The sequence below is a fragment of the Kwoniella mangroviensis genome (assembly GCF_000507465.2).
Source record: "Kwoniella mangroviensis CBS 8507 chromosome 1 map unlocalized Ctg02, whole genome shotgun sequence".
Classification (NCBI taxonomy): Eukaryota; Fungi; Basidiomycota; class Tremellomycetes; order Tremellales; family Cryptococcaceae; genus Kwoniella; species Kwoniella mangrovensis.
The window spans coordinates 100,001-120,570 of record NW_027062534.1 but is presented as its reverse complement, the minus strand read 5'-3'; the positions used below and the strand labels follow the sequence as shown (position 1 = coordinate 120,570).

The 20,570-nt window shown below is 45.3% G+C and overlaps 6 protein-coding genes across 6 annotated transcripts; 4 read left to right on the top strand and 2 right to left on the bottom strand.

Annotated features, from left to right (window-relative positions):
• Positions 1–428: 428 nt before the first annotated feature.
• On the top strand, positions 429–2,598 carry I203_105110 (ATP synthase subunit alpha, mitochondrial; the record flags this gene model as incomplete). The annotated part of the gene is made up of 6 exons (XM_019144287.2): positions 429–476; positions 695–749; positions 884–1,347; positions 1,410–2,239; positions 2,301–2,399; positions 2,472–2,598. The coding sequence occupies 6 exons, from the start codon at positions 429–431 to the stop codon at positions 2,596–2,598; spliced, it is 1,623 nt and encodes a 540-aa protein (XP_019005622.2).
• An 853-nt stretch (positions 2,599–3,451) lies between these two features.
• I203_105109 (uncharacterized protein) lies at positions 3,452–8,225 on the top strand (the record flags this gene model as incomplete). Its single annotated transcript, XM_065517689.1, has 20 exons — positions 3,452–3,562; positions 3,625–3,646; positions 3,714–3,764; positions 3,820–3,873; positions 3,938–4,053; positions 4,156–4,288; positions 4,351–4,427; positions 4,483–4,650; positions 4,707–4,874; positions 4,933–5,283; positions 5,342–5,404; positions 5,459–5,628; positions 5,683–5,827; positions 6,027–6,846; positions 6,916–7,503; positions 7,667–7,780; positions 7,849–7,872; positions 7,953–7,975; positions 8,044–8,111; positions 8,171–8,225. 20 exons carry the CDS (start codon positions 3,452–3,454, stop codon positions 8,223–8,225), a joined length of 3,321 nt encoding a protein of 1,106 aa, XP_065372993.1.
• Positions 8,226–8,949: 724 nt separating this feature from the next.
• Positions 8,950–10,144, bottom strand: I203_105108 (uncharacterized protein; the record flags this gene model as incomplete). Its single annotated transcript, XM_065517688.1, has 5 exons — positions 8,950–9,233; positions 9,310–9,537; positions 9,599–9,696; positions 9,771–10,043; positions 10,119–10,144. 5 exons carry the CDS (start codon positions 10,142–10,144, stop codon positions 8,950–8,952), a joined length of 909 nt encoding a protein of 302 aa, XP_065372992.1.
• Positions 10,145–10,789: 645 nt separating this feature from the next.
• On the top strand, positions 10,790–12,790 carry I203_105107 (uncharacterized protein; the record flags this gene model as incomplete). The annotated part of the gene is made up of 8 exons (XM_019144284.1): positions 10,790–10,815; positions 10,936–11,187; positions 11,270–11,367; positions 11,438–11,918; positions 11,968–12,072; positions 12,134–12,367; positions 12,443–12,538; positions 12,619–12,790. 8 exons carry the CDS (start codon positions 10,790–10,792, stop codon positions 12,788–12,790), a joined length of 1,464 nt encoding a protein of 487 aa, XP_019005619.1.
• A 480-nt stretch (positions 12,791–13,270) lies between these two features.
• I203_105106 (uncharacterized protein) lies at positions 13,271–15,375 on the bottom strand (the record flags this gene model as incomplete). The annotated part of the gene is made up of 6 exons (XM_019144283.1): positions 13,271–13,538; positions 13,632–13,730; positions 13,824–14,066; positions 14,139–14,255; positions 14,329–15,207; positions 15,302–15,375. 6 exons carry the CDS (start codon positions 15,373–15,375, stop codon positions 13,271–13,273), a joined length of 1,680 nt encoding a protein of 559 aa, XP_019005618.1.
• Positions 15,376–16,961: 1,586 nt separating this feature from the next.
• Positions 16,962–19,977, top strand: I203_105105 (uncharacterized protein; the record flags this gene model as incomplete). Its single annotated transcript, XM_065517687.1, has 6 exons — positions 16,962–17,085; positions 17,512–18,595; positions 18,660–18,770; positions 18,825–19,529; positions 19,596–19,697; positions 19,776–19,977. The coding sequence occupies 6 exons, from the start codon at positions 16,962–16,964 to the stop codon at positions 19,975–19,977; spliced, it is 2,328 nt and encodes a 775-aa protein (XP_065372991.1).
• Positions 19,978–20,570: the final 593 nt, after the last annotated feature.

The following is a 20,570-nucleotide window of genomic DNA, read 5'->3' as shown; positions in this document are numbered from 1 at the left end:
ATGTTGATTAGCAGTCTAACAATGTTTGTCTCTATACGCCATGTGCATATCGTCTTCCCATCTCTCGACATCCATCTTCTACCTTTGGACATTTCTCGTTCGAGAGAGATGAGATATGCTCGGGATAAATGCCAATAAATCCAATCGGAATATTCCTCCCTTATATGATCCCGCCTCATCGCTGTGAAATGAAACCCCGATAACCCCGATCCGTATTGATCCCATATTCCCTTGAATTCCCTGTGTGGGTGTGGGCTGCGTCCAACCATGTACCACCTCCCAACACCACCCACGTACCCACCACAGACAGACTCATACTCATTCACCACCTCACTTCCTCATCTCTAACTCAACAAAAGTCTTATCGAAAGACCGAATCCTTCTTCTACTCCTGTATCCACACTCACCACTCATCCTCTCATCTAAAAATGCGTGCCGCCTTCAGGAACACCCTCAGAGGAGCTGTCGCTTCCAGCGTGAGTTATTTGACAGTCTTTGGGGAAGGGGATTAGTCGAATACGGATCCAAAGATGATGTGAAGAAAAAAGAGAATATCAGTCTGGAGGGAATGCATCTAGCTCGTCGAGCATCGGAGGAGATGGTCACAGGACAGAAAAGCATGGGAGATTGGAAAGGATATCAATACACCATGTATCGTCTGAAACACTCCGCTAACATCTCATATCCCCAACAGGCCAGAACCAGAGCTGCTCCCCTCGCTGCTCGAACCTACGCTACCGCCAAGCCTGGTACGTCCCATTCCTGTCACCCAATGTCCGCGATGCATCATGCTGATATGCCTTTTCACTTGCTATCTCTCTCACTGTCATCCCACCACCTAAATCCGCGTTTCGGCCGATCCCCCTTCTCTTCACTACCACAGCCGCTTCTGAAGTCTCTTCCATCCTCGAGGGCCGAATCGCCGGTGCTTCCGTCGGTGGTGATGTCCAAGAGACCGGACGAGTCTTGACCATTGGTGATGGTATCGCGAGAGTCTACGGTTTGAGAAACGTTCAAGCCGAAGAAATGGTTGAATTCTCCTCAGGTGTCCGAGGAATGTGTTTGAACTTGGAAGCCGACAACGTCGGTGTAACCATCTTCGGTAACGATAGATTGATCAAGGAAGGTGATACCGTCAAGAGAACCGGTCAGATCGTGGATGTCCCCGTAGGACCTGGTCTTTTGGGTCGAGTCGTCGATGCCCTCGGTAACCCCATCGACGGTAAAGGTCCTATCAAGGCCGACGGTAGAACCCAAGCTCAATTGAAGGCTCCTGGTATCTTGCCCCGACGATCCGTACACGAACCCATGCAAACTGGTCTCAAATCAGTCGACTCCTTGGTACCTGTGAGTCTTCGATCTGCTTTCTCATGCATCTTTTTCGTTGCTGACCTTTTTTGTCTACCCAGATCGGTCGAGGACAACGAGAACTTATTATCGGTGACAGACAAACCGGTAAATCCGCCGTCGCTATCGACACCATCCTTAACCAAAAGAAATGGAACGACGGTGCCGATGAATCCAAGAAACTCTACTGTGTTTACGTTGCCGTTGGTCAAAAACGATCCACCGTCGCTCAGCTCGTTCAAACCCTTGAACAAAACGATGCCTTGAAATACTCCATCATCGTCGCTGCCACCGCTTCCGAAGCCGCTCCTCTTCAGTACCTTGCTCCTTTCTCTGGTTGTGCCATGGGTGAATGGTTCAGAGACAATGGTAGACACGCCTTGATCATCTACGATGATTTGTCCAAACAAGCCGTCGCCTATCGACAAATGTCTTTGCTTCTTAGACGACCTCCCGGACGAGAAGCTTACCCTGGTGATGTCTTCTACTTGCACTCCAGACTTTTGGAGAGAGCCGCCAAGCTCAACGCCGATTACGGATCTGGTTCCCTCACTGCCCTCCCCATCATTGAAACCCAAGGTGGTGATGTGTCCGCTTATATCCCCACCAACGTTATTTCCATCACCGATGGACAAATCTTCTTGGAAGCTGAATTATTCTTCAAGGGTGTTCGACCAGCTATCAACGTCGGTCTTTCCGTATCTCGAGTAGGTTCCGCCGCTCAAACCAAATTGATGAAATCCGTTGCCGGTTCTCTTAAATTGTACCTTGCCCAATACCGAGAAGTCGCTGCTTTCGCTCAATTCGGTTCCGATTTGGATGCTTCTACCCGATACCTCCTTAACAGAGGTGCTCGTCTTACCGAACTCCTCAAACAACCTCAATACCAACCGTAAGTGCAACCATACACAACACTCCCACCATGTGCTGATATGTGCGGTTGTCATACATAGCATGCCTACCGAAATCATGGCTCCTTTGATCTACGCTGGTGTTAACGGTAAACTCGATAAAGTCCCTGTTGACAAGATTGGTGCTTGGGAAAAATCTTTGTGAGTGCAATTCGATAATCTTACTTTCTACCAACGATTTTTTTGCTGATTGATCAATGTCTCATGAAATAGCACTGAACTCCTCAAATCTCAACACGCTGCTCTCCTCGAGAAACTCTCCGGTGGTGTTTTGACCAAGGAGATCGAAGAAGAGATGGCCAAGGTCATCGATGCCCACGTTGCTGATTTCACCGCTTAGATTTGATCTAGTATATTCAAAAGTAATATCATTAATTATATCTTTGTGTGTGTTAGTACGGGTTTTACGATTATAGAAAGGAGAGGAAAGCATTTTCCTATGGGATAAGGGAGGTGATAAGTTGCCGGAAAATAACAAAAATGCATGGAATTGAAATCAAACCTGATCACTATCTGAGAATGAGCTTATGTTCATGTCGCAAGTCAGCCAGCTCATTTGTAGTCATCAAGAAAATGGTAGAGGACGATGTTTTTCAACATGCGGATTGACTGATTGTGATTTTGTGTCTATTTTCTGCTCGGGATCATGGTATTATAGTATTCATCGACTGGCTGCAGTCGGTCCATTGACTGTTGACAGTGAGTATTCGACAGCTTCTTGTATCGTGGACTGACTATTCCCATTCAATTCGAGAGCGATCTATCCTCAGAAAGATAAAGTAAAAAGTGATCAAGAGATCGCTTTCAGTCTCGAATGACACTCGCTTTATAGAGCAGCTCGGAAGATCTATCAGGATTTCAAGCTTAACTTCATCGGCTTCTACTTGTCAGACCTCCTCTGTCCATTGGGTCACTATCTTGCTCACTCTCTCTCTCCTCTTCGTAGTGAGATCCATACAAAGGATGTGGGCTCCAAGCGTTGGATGTATTTTATCTACATAATCTGCCTAAGAAGCATTGATTGGGCTTATATGCCACTCTCATTTAATTCACACACGCCATCAACATTACCTTGAATCCAACGCGTCTGTTGTCATCATGGACTTCTTCCTCGATTACCCTCTGACTCATAAAAGACATTGACTCATTCCCACATCACATAGTATATTCCACGGTATGAACATCCGCTAAAGATGCCTCTCGAGTCAAATGCCGACAAGGCATACATGCACGACTTGCCAAAAGTGTCTTTCAGGGTGATCACAGATGATCAATCTATACTCGCTCCGGCAGGTGTAAACTCGGTGAGCTATCTGCAATGCTGTCTTCAATACGTACATTACAGCTGATAATCTCTGCGAGATAGGAGCAGAGTAGATCGTATGGATGTGAGCTTCTTACTTGACCTTCAGCTTCCCGTGTATACCAGGACTTATAGCTGATAAAGTCGAGTAGATAATGATTTCTCGGAATTCGAACGAACCGAACATTATATTCGATATATAGGTCAGTTCGCCCATGATATGCCTGACGTGGATGAGCTGATAGGATAGTTCTGCAGAACCTATCGAATCGGAGTTAGCGGTTCAGGTTGAATATGATATGGATGAGCAGGGTGAGTGACCATCATCGTTAAATCGACTAAGAATACTGGCTGATATAGCTCTTGTTCGATGTAGATCAAGAATGGCTGGACGCTATCAACGCAGAGAGAAAGAAAGAACAAAGCGGAGCGATATCATATGAGGTGTTTGAGATTTTGATGGACAAGTTGGAAAAGGAATGGTTCAACTTGGTAAGTCATTCTGGACTCCTACCAAGTGTATTTGATCCAGAATTCCAGCAAACATCTTCATACAACCTTGTTTTAACACATTCTCAATGCTCTATCGAACAGTCCAAACGAATACCCCAGCCAGTACAACACCTCGCTGCGGAGGATTCCAAATGTGCTGTATGTGATGATGGTGAAGGTGAAAATTCAAATGCGATAGTATTTTGTGATGGGTGTAATCTCGCTGTACATCAAGGTGCGCTCGCTTAGCTAGTAGATCAAATTGGCCGATTAGCTGATAAAGATGTATGACCATAGACTGTTATGGTGTTCCTTACATACCTGAAGGTCAATGGTTGTGTAGGAAATGTACCGTTTCACCTGAGAATCCTGTGGTGAGCTCAGTCAATATTGCAATGTACTAGTCACAGCAGCTGACGATCCATTCAGTCCTGTATTTTCTGTCCAAATGAAGGAGGAGCATTTAAGCAAACCACTTCAGGTCATTGGTCACATCTGCTTTGTGCGATTTGGATACCCGAAACTGGGCTGGGAAATGCGATATATATGGAACCCGTAGAAGGCGTAGAGAGTGTGCCGAAGAGCAGATGGAAGCTTGTAAGCTCATATACACCTTTCTGATGAATGTAAGCTGATAATGTCGTTTTTTTCAGGTCTGCTCGCTATGTCGAGAAAAGACGGGAGCTTGTATACAATGTGATAATAGGAATTGCTTCACCGCTTTCCACGTAACATGCGCTCGACAGGCGGGATTACTTTCCAGTATGAAGTCGTTCAGTCAGGATGGGTTGTTGAAGGCTTATTGCCATAAACATTTACCGGTAAGCTTGCCGGACAACTTCCAACCGTGCATTTTACTGACTTTTGGTCCATAATCAGGCTGAAGAGAGGGAAGAAATATCCGATACTGCCTCAGACTTCTCTTCATTCTCCGAAACGATACCCAAACAAACCACAAAAACCAAAAAGAAAGCTCGTCGGTCTTCGACCGCTAATGGTCAAGCTGCAGCTGTCGTTCCGACAACTAAGAAATCCGCTCAAGCACATTCGAAATCGTTCCGACCTGGTCCACCTATCATACCTAGATTGATCTTAGACAAGGTATTGAATTACGTTGCGAAAGTCGCCATAAGGAAGAGACAGCCTTTCGTGGAGAGAATGTGTAGGTACTGGAGTTTGAAAAGGGAAGCTAGAAGGGGTGCCCCTTTGTTGAAAAGATTGCATCTGGAGGTAGGTAATCTCCCTGATGGACACTGAATGCTAGCTTACTTTACTCGTCCCTCAATAGCCATGGACTGCATCATCTGACTCGCGTCAACAGACCGAGACTGAAAAGGCTCAGAAACTCAAGGTGAGCTATGTCTTTACGGCTTGGTCTGTGGGTAAGCTGACGTGTCCGCAAAAGTTCCTGCAAATGCTTCGTAACGATCTTGAAAAAGTCCGAATGCTCGCCGAGCTGGTCAGAAAGCGAGAGAAAGAGAAGTTACGTCAAGTCCAGTTGATAAAGGATGTTGTGGATGGCTTTATTTTCCCTTACCATGGGAGATTGAGGGTGGCTTTTGAGAAGATTTCAGCGCAAGTTCTTCCATCTTCTCAGTATTGCCGTTACATGCTGACTCTTCTGTTCAGGTTGGACCGGCAAAGTCTCTACCTGCATCCAGTCAATCGAGCGGAAGCACCAGACTATTTCGAGATCATCAAGGAACCAATGTGCTGGTTATGGATTGACGAGAAATTGGAGAAGAACGAATATGTCGATTTAGCTGACTTCAAGGTATGTATATCGACTTTGTCGCTACGACCCTCAGCTCACAATCCTTTGTAGAGATATAATGCTTGTACTCGATAATGCGATGATCTATAATCCTAAAGACAATCCTTATCATCGTAGAGCCGCCAAAATCAAGAAAGAAGCGGAACCTATCCTTACAGAATTGGACAATATCACTGAAACCGCCCGTGCATCATACCAGACCTATGCATCGGAAAAGAATGCTATTCTGCCCGTTGGCGACCTAGAGCCCACTTCCACTGTTCTCTCAACTCTCTTACAACAATGCTCGGGCCCAGATAATCCAACTCAAGATCACCTTGGTTCCATCTTCTCCTTTGAGCTTGAGAAGCCAAAGGAACCGACTCCTCCTCCTCCGTCCAAGCCAGTAAAAGCGCCTAGGAAATCGTCATCTCATGCTGAACGGAAACAAAAATGGGAAGATCGCGAGAATGCTGCTAAAGAACGGACTCTGGCTGGCTCAAGATCTACTCGAGCGACCAGGGCCGCAGAAATCGCGTTCGATCAGGAAGCAGGCATACAACCTTCCTCAAGTGCTGAAGGGAGCAAGCATACCTCGGTCGAGCCCAAGGAGGAGTTGGATGCTAGGAGTAGAAGAAGAAGTATGAGAGAGATCAATGCAATTGCTGGACCGTCTACGACTCCTGCTTCAAATAAGAAAGGGAAAGGTAAAAATCGTGTGAAGTCGGAAGTAGTGCCCCAGACAGAAGCTACAGCCGGATTGCGGACATCGACTTCGGTCTCATTGACCACTTCAGGCTCGGCCTCACCTACTAAGCCATCCAGCTCATTCCCTCGACGACACAGATCTCAAGTTGGTGTGGTGGGAACGGAAATTGTACCGATTCTAACGGACAGAGACAGAAGAGAGCGCGAAAGGGCAATGGATATCATGATCGAGGAAGTGGGAGCTCAAGATCAGTTTACCAGATTCAATACTGGATGGGTATTACCGGAAGGAATGAAGAGGAAGAGAACGGAAAGAACCTCTGACTCATTTCGTAAGTGAACGGCCTCGACAAAACCATCTCTGCTATCTCATGGCTTATAATACTCGTTTTCATCTTTAGCTAGAGCACCAAGCGCTTCTTCGTCTCGTAAACCACCTAGTACAGCCGCTTCAAAAGCTCGAGCCTCCGCTACACCTCGAACACTACGTCTTTCATTGAGTCCCATCAAATCTCAGCACACTGAACATGCACCGATCTCCAGTGGCAGTGGAAGTGATCTATCCTCGCCGCCACCTTCAGCTGTACCAACACCTCGAAAGACTACAAGGCAGACTGAACACGGTGAGAAGCGGAAAGCACCTTTGGACGAGGAGACTACATCACCGAGGCAGTCGAAAAGAGCCAGAAGAACTAGGAGCGCCGGAAATACAGATACTCATGATGATGTCGTAGTTGATGATGATGAAGATAACGAGGAGATGACACCTATACCTGAAGATCTGAGTGATCAAAAGGAGATCTCTGAGGAAATCGAGGAGGTTGAAGAGGTTGAGCAGGTCGAACAACCGAAGGAAGAAGATGATAAGCCGAGTCCTAGCAAAGCGAAAAATAACAGTAAAAGCAAAGTGAAGGTCATGTCTGTCTCACCTACCAAGACTAAACAGGAATTGCAAAAGGATGCAGCTCAGTATGAACCTGGTGTACTTGGTGAGTTGACTTGATCCACAGGGCAGAATGGGGACTCAGCTGACGACAACGGTGCTCCCATCTCATTTGGTATATATAGTTTGGGCTAAAAGTGAGATTTCATCTCGTGTTGGCACGTGCATTGAAGCTAATGATATACGGATTGTTGTGTTTTATCAATTAGTCCACACATATCCATACTTCCCAGCTATGGTGGTCGACCTGAACGAACCTGAGGGAATACCTTCCGACGTACTTTCCATCGAAGCTAGAGAAAGGGCAGCAGCCAAAGCAGCTGGTAAGAAGGTATGGTTGGTCAACTTTTTCGATAATAGTGCGAGTTACGGCTGGGTCATGGAAGATAAGTTGGATCTTTGGGTACTGACGAAGGTGAGTTGGATAGTTATACTTTGCTGTCATAGGCAGTTGCAATGAGCGCATCAACGGACAAATGCTGATTGATTTGTTAGCACTTGATGCTTTGTATCTATCTGTGAGTTCATGTTTCACTCTCTTTTAACAATGTATACGTAGAGCTTATGTAGGTCATATCCTGATTAGGGTAAAACACGGAATAAAACCAATAAGTATAAGCCTCATGCGATTAAGATGGTCAAGAAAGGATATAGGTGAGTTTGAGCGACTGGAGATCGAAATTGTGATCCTGATACAACCATGTTGTTCGTAGGGACGCTTTGGCAACTCTGCAGACTGAAGAAGAGGATGAGGCAGAGGAAGTATGATGACTAGTCATCTGTAAGAAATAAAACTGTATAATGACATAGCATGTTTTGCATGAAACGTTGATGTAATGTCAATGTACAGATTCATCAAAGTATACTGAACGCTTCCAGATCAGACCGTTTCAAAGTCCCGACCGTATGGAGGATTCGCTTGACTGTGTTTCTCCCTCTCCTGGATGATGAATTTGAGGAACCTCAGAGGTGTCATCTTGATAATACTTCGATGTGTCTTTTCAAATTCGATACTGATCTTGCCTTTCAGAACGATGACCCTGATGAACATTTGGTCTCTGTTGTTCTTTCTGTGGAGCTGATCATGAAACTTGCGTGGTGTTCCACAGATATCGCTACGGTATTCAACCCCAAATGTAACTGATATATCAGCTCAAGTGACAACATCATTGGTGAAACTTACAACCCTACTCGTATCGCTATATTAGACAATTTCCTCTGCCATACTGTAGTGACCGTTGAGTCAATCAGCACGAATGCTTTGAATGGTAGAGTCCCAGACCTTCACATATAGAGATTTCATTAATGGTGATTCTTGATGAGGTATATCAATTTCGGTTACTCGCCTGCTTGTTATTTTCCCGATCAAATTTCCCCAATCAATGTACTCAAAGGTGTCCTTCTCCCAGGACCTCTCAACTCCATATTCCTTGCTTGGACAACGAGTCTCATTCTCCGGGCTGGGATTTTCAACTTCTTGCGTAGCATTGCTTCAAGGCTCTTTGTCAGGTGGGGATCTGATTATTTTCGGTTGTTCCCACTGATCTGATGTACAGGACAGTGCCACAACAGATGGCGAGTCGGACGGTGCTGGTGAAGGAGGAGTTACTGATATACCGGGAGTGCGATCCTGAGGTCGCGTGTTCAGCTCACAGATAAATGAGCTATCGGATGCTGACGACGCTTCTGAATCGGAGTCCGAATTTGAATCATCGCTATAAGCAATGTTAGGTCTCATACCAAACCTAAATACTTGAGTTTCATTTTGTGGCGGAACTTTGGGTGGTAGCGAGATCGATAACGCTCGAAGGGCGTGACTGTCTTCCTGATAAACTCTATATCTGAATGTGACTCTCTAAATCTTTTAGCAGTGGTGAAGCAGCATGAGCTGCAAGAGGGACATTTCCTTCAGAGTCGGACGAGTCGGAAGATATGGTTGAAGGAGATCTCTTTCTTCGTCGAGTAGGTGGATCGGGGGGTTCTTCCACTGGGGTCATCACCGGAAGTCCAGCTTGTGGTTGTTGACCTTGACACAATTCTCGAAGTATAAAGTAGTATGGATGTTGCTTTCCGAACAACACTGTATGAGTAGCCAATCTCACGTCAGCTCACTTATCATCCGCGATCAAGAGAGGATTTACCTCTTTTACGTCGATCAGGGATGTCCTCGATCTTGGTATTGTTGTGGAGGATACCACGCTTGGTCTTGTACCAGCCGTCGTTAAACCTTTTTCGCAGACTGCATTCGGCCAGAGAGTGTCAGTCAACATCAAGGTACCGGAGAAACCGCTCCAGTGATTTGGAAAGGCTTACTGGAGTACTCTAGATGTAATTGGATTAGCCACATTACTACCCCATTTCTTCGTAGCTTTCCATTCTCCTGCCTCGGTCTTTATCACCAAGCCCCTCCTCTCAGCATCTTTCATCCACACGCTATCTTTGAAAAATTCGATACAGATCTTCTGACTGACAAGATACTTGTCTTTTACTTGTTCGATTGAGGTGGAGAAGAAAACGTGTTGATAGAGTGGGTTGGACTTGATGAGAGTGAGTAGTGTAAAAGTAAGAGATGGTTCGGCCTCCCAACTATCACGAATGGAGAGATCAGTAAATATGTCCATTCAAATTCATGTTGTCAGAATGTGATATGATTTGACTCACTTGAGACGAAAGGAGGATTGAGACATCGTAATGAGAAGAGGTGGACGTCCTACCAGAATCGATAGGAAGACACTTGGATTGCGATGTGTTTGTACTGGTACAGTTTGTGAGGTTTGGTCAAGAGAGAAGAAGAGAAGAGAAGATGATCGAGACAGAGAAGAAGAAATGACACAAGTGGCAGAGTTGTTCACACCAGTCACAACCTGATATATGTATGATATACCTGTCACCACCTCACGGATCTATCCCTCAGGTAGCAATCATCCCGATCTTGAAAAGTGAAACATTTCATACTCAGACATATAACACATGGGAACATGGCCATATCCATATTGTCCCACTGTTATGCTAACGGTTGATACCAACTCGAAATGTATGTATGAACCATGAGATGCTGATGGATGTACAGGGTGGTCTTGGTGGGTACAGTACCTCGCGGTATGGGGGGGAGGGGAGGGGGAGGGGGAGAGGGCTGTGCGCTGAGTGTCTGTGTGTCTGTGTGTGTGTCAGTCCATAATTCACACACAGTGGTGATCAGTGTGCGAATGAATGTGAGGATATCAATAAAACTTTGATTCCCTTGCATCCCTTGTTTCTTCTTTCTTTCTTTCTGTCTCTCACACATGAATCATCAGCTTCGCTGTCTGAACCCTTGGACACAATTCATCACAATGGCCCAACAAGACATGGTTGCTTTGTAAGTTGTCCGTCTTTAGATCATGACCCTTCAATGCTTTCTTCGTCCGTAAATCGAGACATACTAATTTCCATGTCTTCCCCCCTTTATTTGGCAAGATCATCCTACAATCACATACAGACTACTTAGAATCATCAAGATATCGAAAGCTTATCGTAAAGCGCTCTTTCCGAAACCTCATCAACGTCAACCTGAAACGGACATAGGACCGACTCTTGAGGAAATTTGCCTTAAGCTCGTCAAACAGAACCAAGAATGGGAACAACATTGCTTGGAGATGGGCTGGATTAGACGAGCTAGAGATCAGAACTGGGCAATGAGCGGAAGTTGGAAAGAGAATATTCAATTTCAATTTAGGCTGATCGTTGATCTGTGAGTTCGGTTCAAGCAGATAAGTATAACCATGTGTAACTTACCGTACACCTGATGGGCTGACGTGAGATGGCTACGGTAGCTTCAAGCTTCGTCTTGACGAGAATTGGTACGGTTATAAATACGGTATCAATCCATCTTGGACAACTTTTAAGGATATACCTGACAGCGAGAGTAGAAGTAGGTCATTCTTAGTGGTACCGATTTTTCACTGAACATCGTCAGCTGATCTGCCTTCTCCATGGCAAAGGATCTTTCAGACGACTATACCCATACCACTTCCTTCTTCTTGATCTCTGCAAACGTAATGATGCTTCGCCTCCTTCGCTCAACGGTCCAGATCCAGAAGACGTCTCCGATGGGGATGTCGAGATGACCGAAGACGACGATGCTCAAGATGATCAGTCAAGCGATGGAGAAAACGATAAAGACGATCATGACAGCTCTAGTTCAGACAAGTCCCATGGGACTACACTCCATCAACCCTTCAAGCTCAAATCTGGCAAGACTGTATACAAAGATCCACTTATACACACTAAAAACCTCATAAAGCGAAACAGTCAAGAGCTACTTGCCACTTTTATTGGAGAGAAGAATATCTCCAGAAGATATCGCGAATGCCTGGTAGATCGTCATGTGCAAAAGAGATTGAATCTCAATCCACAGCAATTCTTGAGTAGATTCAAGTTGGAATGTGGTATAGCGGGATGTATCAAAAGTACCAAACAAAGGTGAGCTACTCAGTACTCGATATACCAAATGCAGCTAATATGATTGCAGTCGAAAAGGCCAACCTCTGAGAGGAGTAGATATCCTCGTCCCTGCCAATTACGAACAAGATAGTGTGGCGGCGGACATCGTCACCATCCTCAGATCTGCTGGAGTGTAAGTTATCCAGCAGCAGATCAATGACCTCGAGCATGATAGCTGATCATTGTCTTTGCAGTATCATCTGCACCGATCCTTCAGCTTTCGTGGTCAATCAGCAACGCGAACAGTACTCTTTGACTCAAGTCCGATGCGAAGCCTACAGCGGACATGCCAACAATCCTCTTAGCTTGCCACCCATCACACTAGAAGTATGTCTTAGAAAGATACTTGACGGATATCATATCAACACTTCGCCCCGTGTAGAATTAGAGGAAGCTCTGCAACAAGCTGTGATCGACGCTCAAACTAGGTATGTCCTGATCCAGCATCATGTTTATGTAATTGAACTCGGCACTGATTGGTCATGTTGCGCTGTATGATACAGATCTACAGTCGGAACTGGTATCGGGGTCCGCATTGCCCCTGAGGTTCCTAGAGCCGTTAGAAATCAATTAGAATATATCATCAGACGAGAAAACTTGTGAGTGATAAAACCTTTTTCAGCTGTATGGAAGATACTTTATGAGTCCAATCGATTTGACTAATGATGATGTCCTTCAGCACACAATACAATAAGCAGAAACGTTTGCTCGAACATCCAAAAGCCCAAGGTAGAATCCTCGTTTCGATCAAAGCGAAACATAGAGGACCTCACGTTCCCACAAGCATGTTCACAAAGACGTGCACGATGACTCCTCTTTTGTTCGCCAAATTTGTAAATCAAAGAAGATGATCGTGGCTTGTTGGTAACGCATAAGATCATTGAAGCTCCAGAAGACTTGAAAGATGCCTTAGACAATTTATGTCTTAAAGTGGTTTAGGGAAGTAGCGGGAAGATGAAAGGCAAAGATCATGGAAATAGAGTTTAATTGCAAGTGACGAAAAGTAGAATAGTGAGATATCAAAAATTCGATTGGAGCAGACGGGAATAGCAGTAAAAGTATTATAGATTCTCAGTGTCGCGCAGTATATTGTATCATTTGAAGATATGCTCATCCCTTCCATGCTATTAGCTTCATGTTACTGTGTGTGGAAACTTAATCATGAAAAAATAGGCGTCACACAAGTGACGGTGACGCATAAACTTTGTGAACCTTGATCTTCACAGTGCAACAATGCAAGTGTATCATACCATTCATTTCATTTCATGCATCGACGATTGCTTTTGAACTTCTCTGCATCCATTTCAGAAATCGTATAGCACTTTCATGCATCAAGTACATATCGCATCAGTCGCCAGAGTAGGTGGCAGAGTCTTCGCAAATCGCTTTTCATCTGCACTCATTCGAGGTTGATGAGACTCTCGAGATGCTCTTCGAGCATATTCTCGCAAATCTATGACGAAATCATAGAATCCCTCCATTGTCATTCTCATCAAGTCGTGTCGATCGGGGGTAACGGTGGTACTGGAGGATGGTGTGATGACGATCCGATCTCTAGCGTTGGATGTTGTTGAATATCTTACCGTAGGATGTATAAGACTTTGAAATAGAAGCTAAATCAATCAGTTGAGGAGGTACGATAGTGAGGAACTTGTTGTTTCCTGTAGTGTTGTATGTAGATCGATAACTTACAATCTCTCATAATCGCAAATACGTCTGATAGATACCTTAGATTCATCAGGTATCGAACCTGAAACAAACACCTCTTTTCCTGCTCCTATGTCCCAGCAACTAACGATGTGTGAGTGATAATATTCCATCAACATTGACTCTCCAGTTCCAGTCCGATGGTGATCTTTCAGCTTGGATCTATCGTGGACTCACTTCTTCTTACATTGAGAAGCCAGTATCTCCAATCGTGCGTCTAACGGTTTATTCCTCAAAGCTTTAGCATCACACCATCTAATTAGCTTTACTAGACAATTCTGTATAGTCCACCTTTCCATCCTTTCTATTCTTCTATTAGCGGTACTGATGTAGGATGATCCGGAAAAACCAGGGCCGATTATTTGGATATATGTTCTTGCGCCTTTATAAAAAAGTTCATCTTCCGAGGTACATACCGTCCTAAGCAATCGGTACCGTTCAATCAGCACTATTCCAATGTATAATAGTGATTGACGGTACTGTCGCACTCACCCTCCAAGCTTTCCCAATTGATCTTTCAATTCTCCTACGATACTTGTTTGCTTCCATGATCCAATGATGAGTATTCGATGGTTGCCTAGAAGCTGCCGTCGGTCTGCTACGGTCGATCTGGACGAACACAGTACCTCGTCACATGGATACTCGACTGCCATTGATGCCAATGTATATAAAGCGAACTTACAGCCCAGAAATAGATATCTTTAGAAGCTGTATTCCAATCTCCAACAAACCCTTTATCTTAATCGCTTCTCCAAGCGAATCACCACCGTTTCCAAGCTTATCCACCGAATCCAAAGCGTCTTTCCACTTAGTGACGTATAGAGATTCGTGAATCGATTGGCTGAAGAACTCGTTTCTAAGCTGTGATGTAGGTGATGCATATACTTCTTCGGGATTCAACACACGTTTCGAACTAGACAAAAAATCTTCAAGAGTCTCTGCATTCTCTTTTATACTTATGTTAGTATTTCTATTTTGTTGGGTTCTGGGATCATGGCTCGTTTTCACTCTTCTCCCATGTGGTACAGCAATATCTCTTTTTCGTCTTGACGAGTTACTAGAGTTACGAAGAGGAGGCGATCTGGAAGAGAAGGTGGTTGACCTGGCTGGAGGTCGAAAGTGATATTGCTGTGGATGGGGAGCAGTTGAATGACTGTTACTATCGTTACCGATATTCATTATCCTCCTAGGTGAACAAACGTTGTCTCTTGCAGGATGATGTGGTATGGATTGAGAAAGAGGTCCTGTTCCAGGAAAAATTGATCGAGAATTTGCTGTGAGACTTTCATTCATTGATTGGGTCTGCCCATCCTGTACATCCACTTCAACCTTGACATCTAAATTTGTTGGTCGGGCTATATGATCTGAAGAATGTTGAGTTGAATGAAGGTAAGGGGGATGGGTGACTGTCTTGAAATCGGAAGGAGGACTCCAGTGATCACGGTGAAACTTGTGTGGTCGAGGTGTGCGAGCAGTTGCGGGAGGAATAGGTTCACGTTCACGCTTGACCGCTATGGTGGAGATCAAAGACGGTTCTTCCGCGTAGATAGGGGATGAGAATCTATGATTACCAACAACATGATCCATTCAGCTCTCAGCATCAACGTGGAACGATCGGATCGGGTGCTGAACAGACAGTATTGTACAGCACTAACCTGAAGTTGACATCTCCCTCAGTTCCATCCCATTCATCTCTATCTTGCCTATCGACCTTTCTCTCGGTGTACATCGCATCTACAACTATTGGGTGAAGATGTGGAGTTGCCAATTCGCTCATTCGAGCATGTGGTGATGGATTGAGGTAGAAAGATCGTCTGAATGGATGTCTCATCAGCCGAAGAATCTTTGTTCGATCTAAATTGACCACCGACTCACGATCAAGGCATGGATAACGCTTTGATCTCTTGATTTGTCTTGTTCATGACGATGCCCTATGCCCTGAGCCCTCAGTCTTTCGTCCTGTCTGATACTGTAACACTGGTGGTCTTCCAACCTTGAAAACGAGATGCAGCAATTGACTGATAGAGACTCTGATACATGCACATGTGTATTCAATCAATGCATGCGCATACCGAAGGGTTGAACAATTGTTCCGAACATACGAGTAGCTACAAATAAATATAGTCCGCTGTATCAGTCCACACCATCAGCGGATAGATGGGGAATCTACCACTTACAGTTCCATCTGCCGGAGATGAGATCGCTTGCTTCCGACCCCAGCCATGAGAGCGATACGACATACAACCACCTGGCCTAGCCTTGCTTGCACGACTCGACGTTGTAACCTTGTGGTGTGCTCGTGTTCGTACTCGTAAAGGATTACTCTAAATTGGGATTTTCAAACCCCATAACCAGATAACCACGCGACGCGTCGTAGGCATGTCACGTGATATATCAAGAGTTGAGCGATGAAAGAAATCAACACTCACTGTACTCATACTCGAGTATAGTGCATAGAGATCCATGCTCCCCCTCGTTCATTCTCAATCCTTTGGATCTTACCCGTACCAACAGACGTACGAGCACTGTGTGGATGGTACTTTGGCCGGATCTGGTAAGAAGGATGCTTGAAGAGCCCAGATCAGCTCAAAGGATAGCTTTCTTGCCGTCGCTAGTCTCACCGGGATAACATCGTTCTACAGTTGGTTGATGGTCGATAAGATGATTGTCACTCTGATTCAGGTGGTGTGCGTTTCATCCTTTCACTGGTGAGACACTCAGTTGAGAAGGTTATAGCTCACAAGGTCATTGCCCCGGTGATGAAACACACAGATCATCGACATATTCGATTGCTACCGATCTCTTGGGCCTCGCGCAGTTCACTTCGGCGACAAATACTACCTTTGATCCGGAATGACCTTTCAGAAATCACCATCAACCATCTCCAGCCAGTACCCCTTGATTCGCTTTGTCCCAACTACCATCATGATGCCAGAGCGAGGAGGTTATATCGAGTGGGGAGATAGATAGGCAGTGGAGAAGAAGAGTAACAACGCGATGTTAGTAATGGTGTATACGCGTATCGACTTTTTCAAACATTACTTCTCCCGACTTTGAGCTCTATCAACTCTCGCGGTTGAAGAATTGTAAGAAGATAGTCAGAGGCTCTCGCCTGAATCTCATACATCGTACTCAAAGCACAAAGACTATTCTTTTTGGTGATTTATCCAAGATTGTCATTGCACTGAGCCATAGCAGCCTGACAATCGTGAAGGAGAATTTTCTTCGTAAGTGATATTACCTTTGACGAAAAGATCGGCACCGTCTGATATATCAATTCACTCTACAGCTCGAAGAACCTTCAAGAACAAGAAAATGTCTACCTCTCCCAATTCCCCCCTTTGCTTGTCTTTCTTCCGGCACGCCTGGACCATGTTCAACCTCTGGTGGAATCATCGATGTCAAATCCCCCTACACTCCTCGCTTTCACCCCATTTCTGTATATACTTCGTCAACCCACAACTCCTCTTCCATTGATGGCAGTCCTTTCGATGGCAGTCCCGACGAATGCCGTAAAAGAAGAGCTTCTTCTGTTTCCTCTCATATTCGCCCCGCCAGGAAGAGAAACAAAATTATCATGTTGTCCTCCCCTCACTCCTCAAATGCAACCACCTCGCAAGATGTGCATGTCCCTTCTTTCAGCCAACAGTCCGATGAGGGCAAGAACAATGTGCACTCTTCGCATAAGAACGGTGCCGAACAAACGACAGTGCAATCTTCAGCCGACAGTGGTATGAAGAAGGCAGCTTCTACGCATTGTAGACAGGAGGAGACTGGCACAGGGTAAAGGGAAGGAATCAAGGCAAGTCGGCTTCTGCATAATGGCTCCACTTGACTTGGATACTGATTTCTTTCTTCATCATAGGTACCCATCTCCATTCACATGCATCATCATACACTCTCTCATCGCATTGGAACAATAGTCAGACTCTGTCCATTGCGCCTAAACGTCCGACCTGGAAAACCCAAGCATCTCCTATCTCATCACCGACTCGAGGAACTTCCACCGTATCATCTGCACAAGTACTTCGTGCTGACGATCAAGTGGACGAACTCTGCGATGATGTATCGATCAAAGAGGAAGAAACCGAAGTTGTGCAGAATGCAAATGTCGATAGACGAAAGGTTCCTCCTGGAGATGGCAATGGCGTTACCCCATATGGTCCGACTGTCGCTCGTTCACTCGTCGAGCTCAACACACTGTCTGACAATGTTCTTGGATCCTCATCCTCCATCAGCCCTCCGTCCCATACTCTTGACCAACCTTTAAGCACAGGTGCGATAACACCGACAACATCTGATGTCGCCAAAAGTACTTTGACCTCTTCGCCATCGCTAGATGACCGGACCAATATTGTCAATGCCCCCTTCGTCAAACCAGTGACTCCTGCCGTCGCTCCCCAGGCGAGGGTTCAATCGATTTCAATAGTCTCAAGCAAATTGTCTTGCGTTGAAATCCCGACCATGCGTCGAGCTCGTCTTTCCAAGTATCAAAAGTTTTCTATCCCCTCAATGCTTCCCGACTCCGAAGCAAACCAATCCATCATTAGAAATACTTCGAATCCCTTAAGCCACGCGCCACCTATTTCATTTGATCCGAATCAAGACTCACACTCTGCTGATATCCTGGGATCACAGATATCGATTGACAAGGAGGACAGATTGAAGACGAAGAAGCGTAAGAGCCAAGTCAAACAGGATGTTGAACAATCTGAAAGTCCCTCGAGAAAGAGGACAGTGGTTGATCAAAACACGGTAGAAGTCAAGGTGGAACCTGAAGTAAATAATCTCAGCCCCCAAGAATCGTTGAGGAGAGGTAGAGCAAAGAAGTTTGATGATTATTGGTTAAGTGAAGGCCTCTCTAGTGATGCTAAGAGAAAGAAAATTCAGATCGAGCGGGAGAGATGTCGGTTGTTGGTCCGAGGACACCTGATGATACTGAAAAAGAAGTGAGCTTAAGATACGATTTCAATCTTCTTAGACGCACCGCTGATGAATTGAACTGTGTCATAGACCATCATCATACTTACGGGACTGTAAGGTACTTGTCAATCCATCCCTATTCCCATCCAAAATGAAGAAGACCATTGGGAAACTTGTCCAAGTGATCAGATTGGCCGGAGGGTGAGTAAGATTCTGAGTAGGAATGATGGAAACCAACCGCTGACTCTTTTTCAGATCAATCATCAGCAATTTCAACGACTTCGCAAGCCCCAATCATGTGAAATCATCCGTTCGTGTGGTAATCAGTTCTTCCAGTCACACGAAGGTGAAAGTAGAACCTGGCACCCAGAAGATCTATCACTTAGATCTTTATGAATTCCTTCAATGGTTCGACAGACGATCGCTTAACCCTTCACCTTCCATTGATACATCATCCCGGAACAAAGTCCGTCACACATTTGATCCTCGAGATCTTGTGATCCATTCCGCTAAACATTCAAAGAGGTCTCGTGATCAAGCCCCTCGTCCTATACCTAGTGATCAGTTTTACGGGAATACCGCTGCGTCAAATGGGGTTTTCAATGTCAATCCCAATAGTCGATCACTTAGTGGATCTCGTGCCGAGCTACGACATGCAAAGCGACGACATATTACACGGTCGACTCTTACAGTCAGACCCTCTATCGACTCGTCCAACTCTAGAAATACTTCAGACATAGCTTCGGCTCCAACAGAAACTCCATTAGACCGGCTTGCGAAGCTCTTCAAACGCGCCCGAGCTCCCCGGATCAGGTCAGAATGGCTGTCGGTCTCGGATTCACAGAGTCTATCGGAAGCCAAACAAAAAGGAAACGAAGCTGTGGAAGGCTTCTACAATGATCGTCGGTTGAAATGGTTCAAGACAGCTTTCCTTGAGCTGGCTGAATGGACGGGGGAAACGTAAGTGAATAGTCATCATGCCGTGTCATTTTCTTTTGAAACTCGAAGCTGATCACCAGTGCTCAGCGATTTACTTCGCCAACATGTCGTTCACCGCGTGAAGGGGTACAAGATCGCATCTTTGGATGAGAATCGAACTATGAGTAGGATCATTAAGAATGCAGGAGGGTAAGTTGCGGTCGTGATCATCAGATTGACATCACAGAAATGGCGATTCCGAGCTGACGTTGGAACCTGATATTGTAGGCTGATCCTCAACAATGAACCAATAACCCAAAAACATCGTCGCTTCGCACTGGTCAAGCCCAACGAAATCTCGCAAGAGATCCGAACTCTCGCTGTGCAAGAGGAAGTCTTACTCAAAACAGAATTTGGACTCTGCGATTATCTCTTTAATCGATATTTGAAAACCAAGTCCCTGCCGGAACAGCTTGCAATGTTGATTTGAGGTAGGACTTACTGTACAAAGGCTTGATCTACGTATAGCAACGGATCAGAAATGATATATATAGCGTTGAAGTTTGCGAAAAATAGCCATTGATTTATATGCATCTAATCAAAGTCAGATAACTGCTGCCTGTGACGTGATTGGAAGGTGATCTGCAGATTTGGGGCGATCTACGCTATCTTAGGAATGGTATGGTTTGTGAGCCAGGAATCAAGAGGGTAGGTAACTGTACGAGAATGGAACACTTGGTCATCGATCGATGCAATAGCCTTAAGGCCAGAGGGCAATACGTCGCGGCGAGATGAAGAGCACTTGCTCATCGGCTTTACTGAAGGTAATCGACGTGTTGTGTACTGAGAATCTCTCATTGAAGGGAACGAAACTGATCGGTCGACGGCTCAGCTGGGCAAAGTCGATGTTTGGGGGGCGTTCACTTCCTATCAGGGGTCGGCGTGATATTGATTGAGGGTAGTAGAGGAGGGTTGATGCTGTAGCCTTGTTGCTACGATCCACTGAGGCTAAGCCCTTGTCCTATAGATTTGTCTCTACTTGTGTGAAGTCTGGGGGGGCGTTCCCCTTGGGTTTTGGACGTG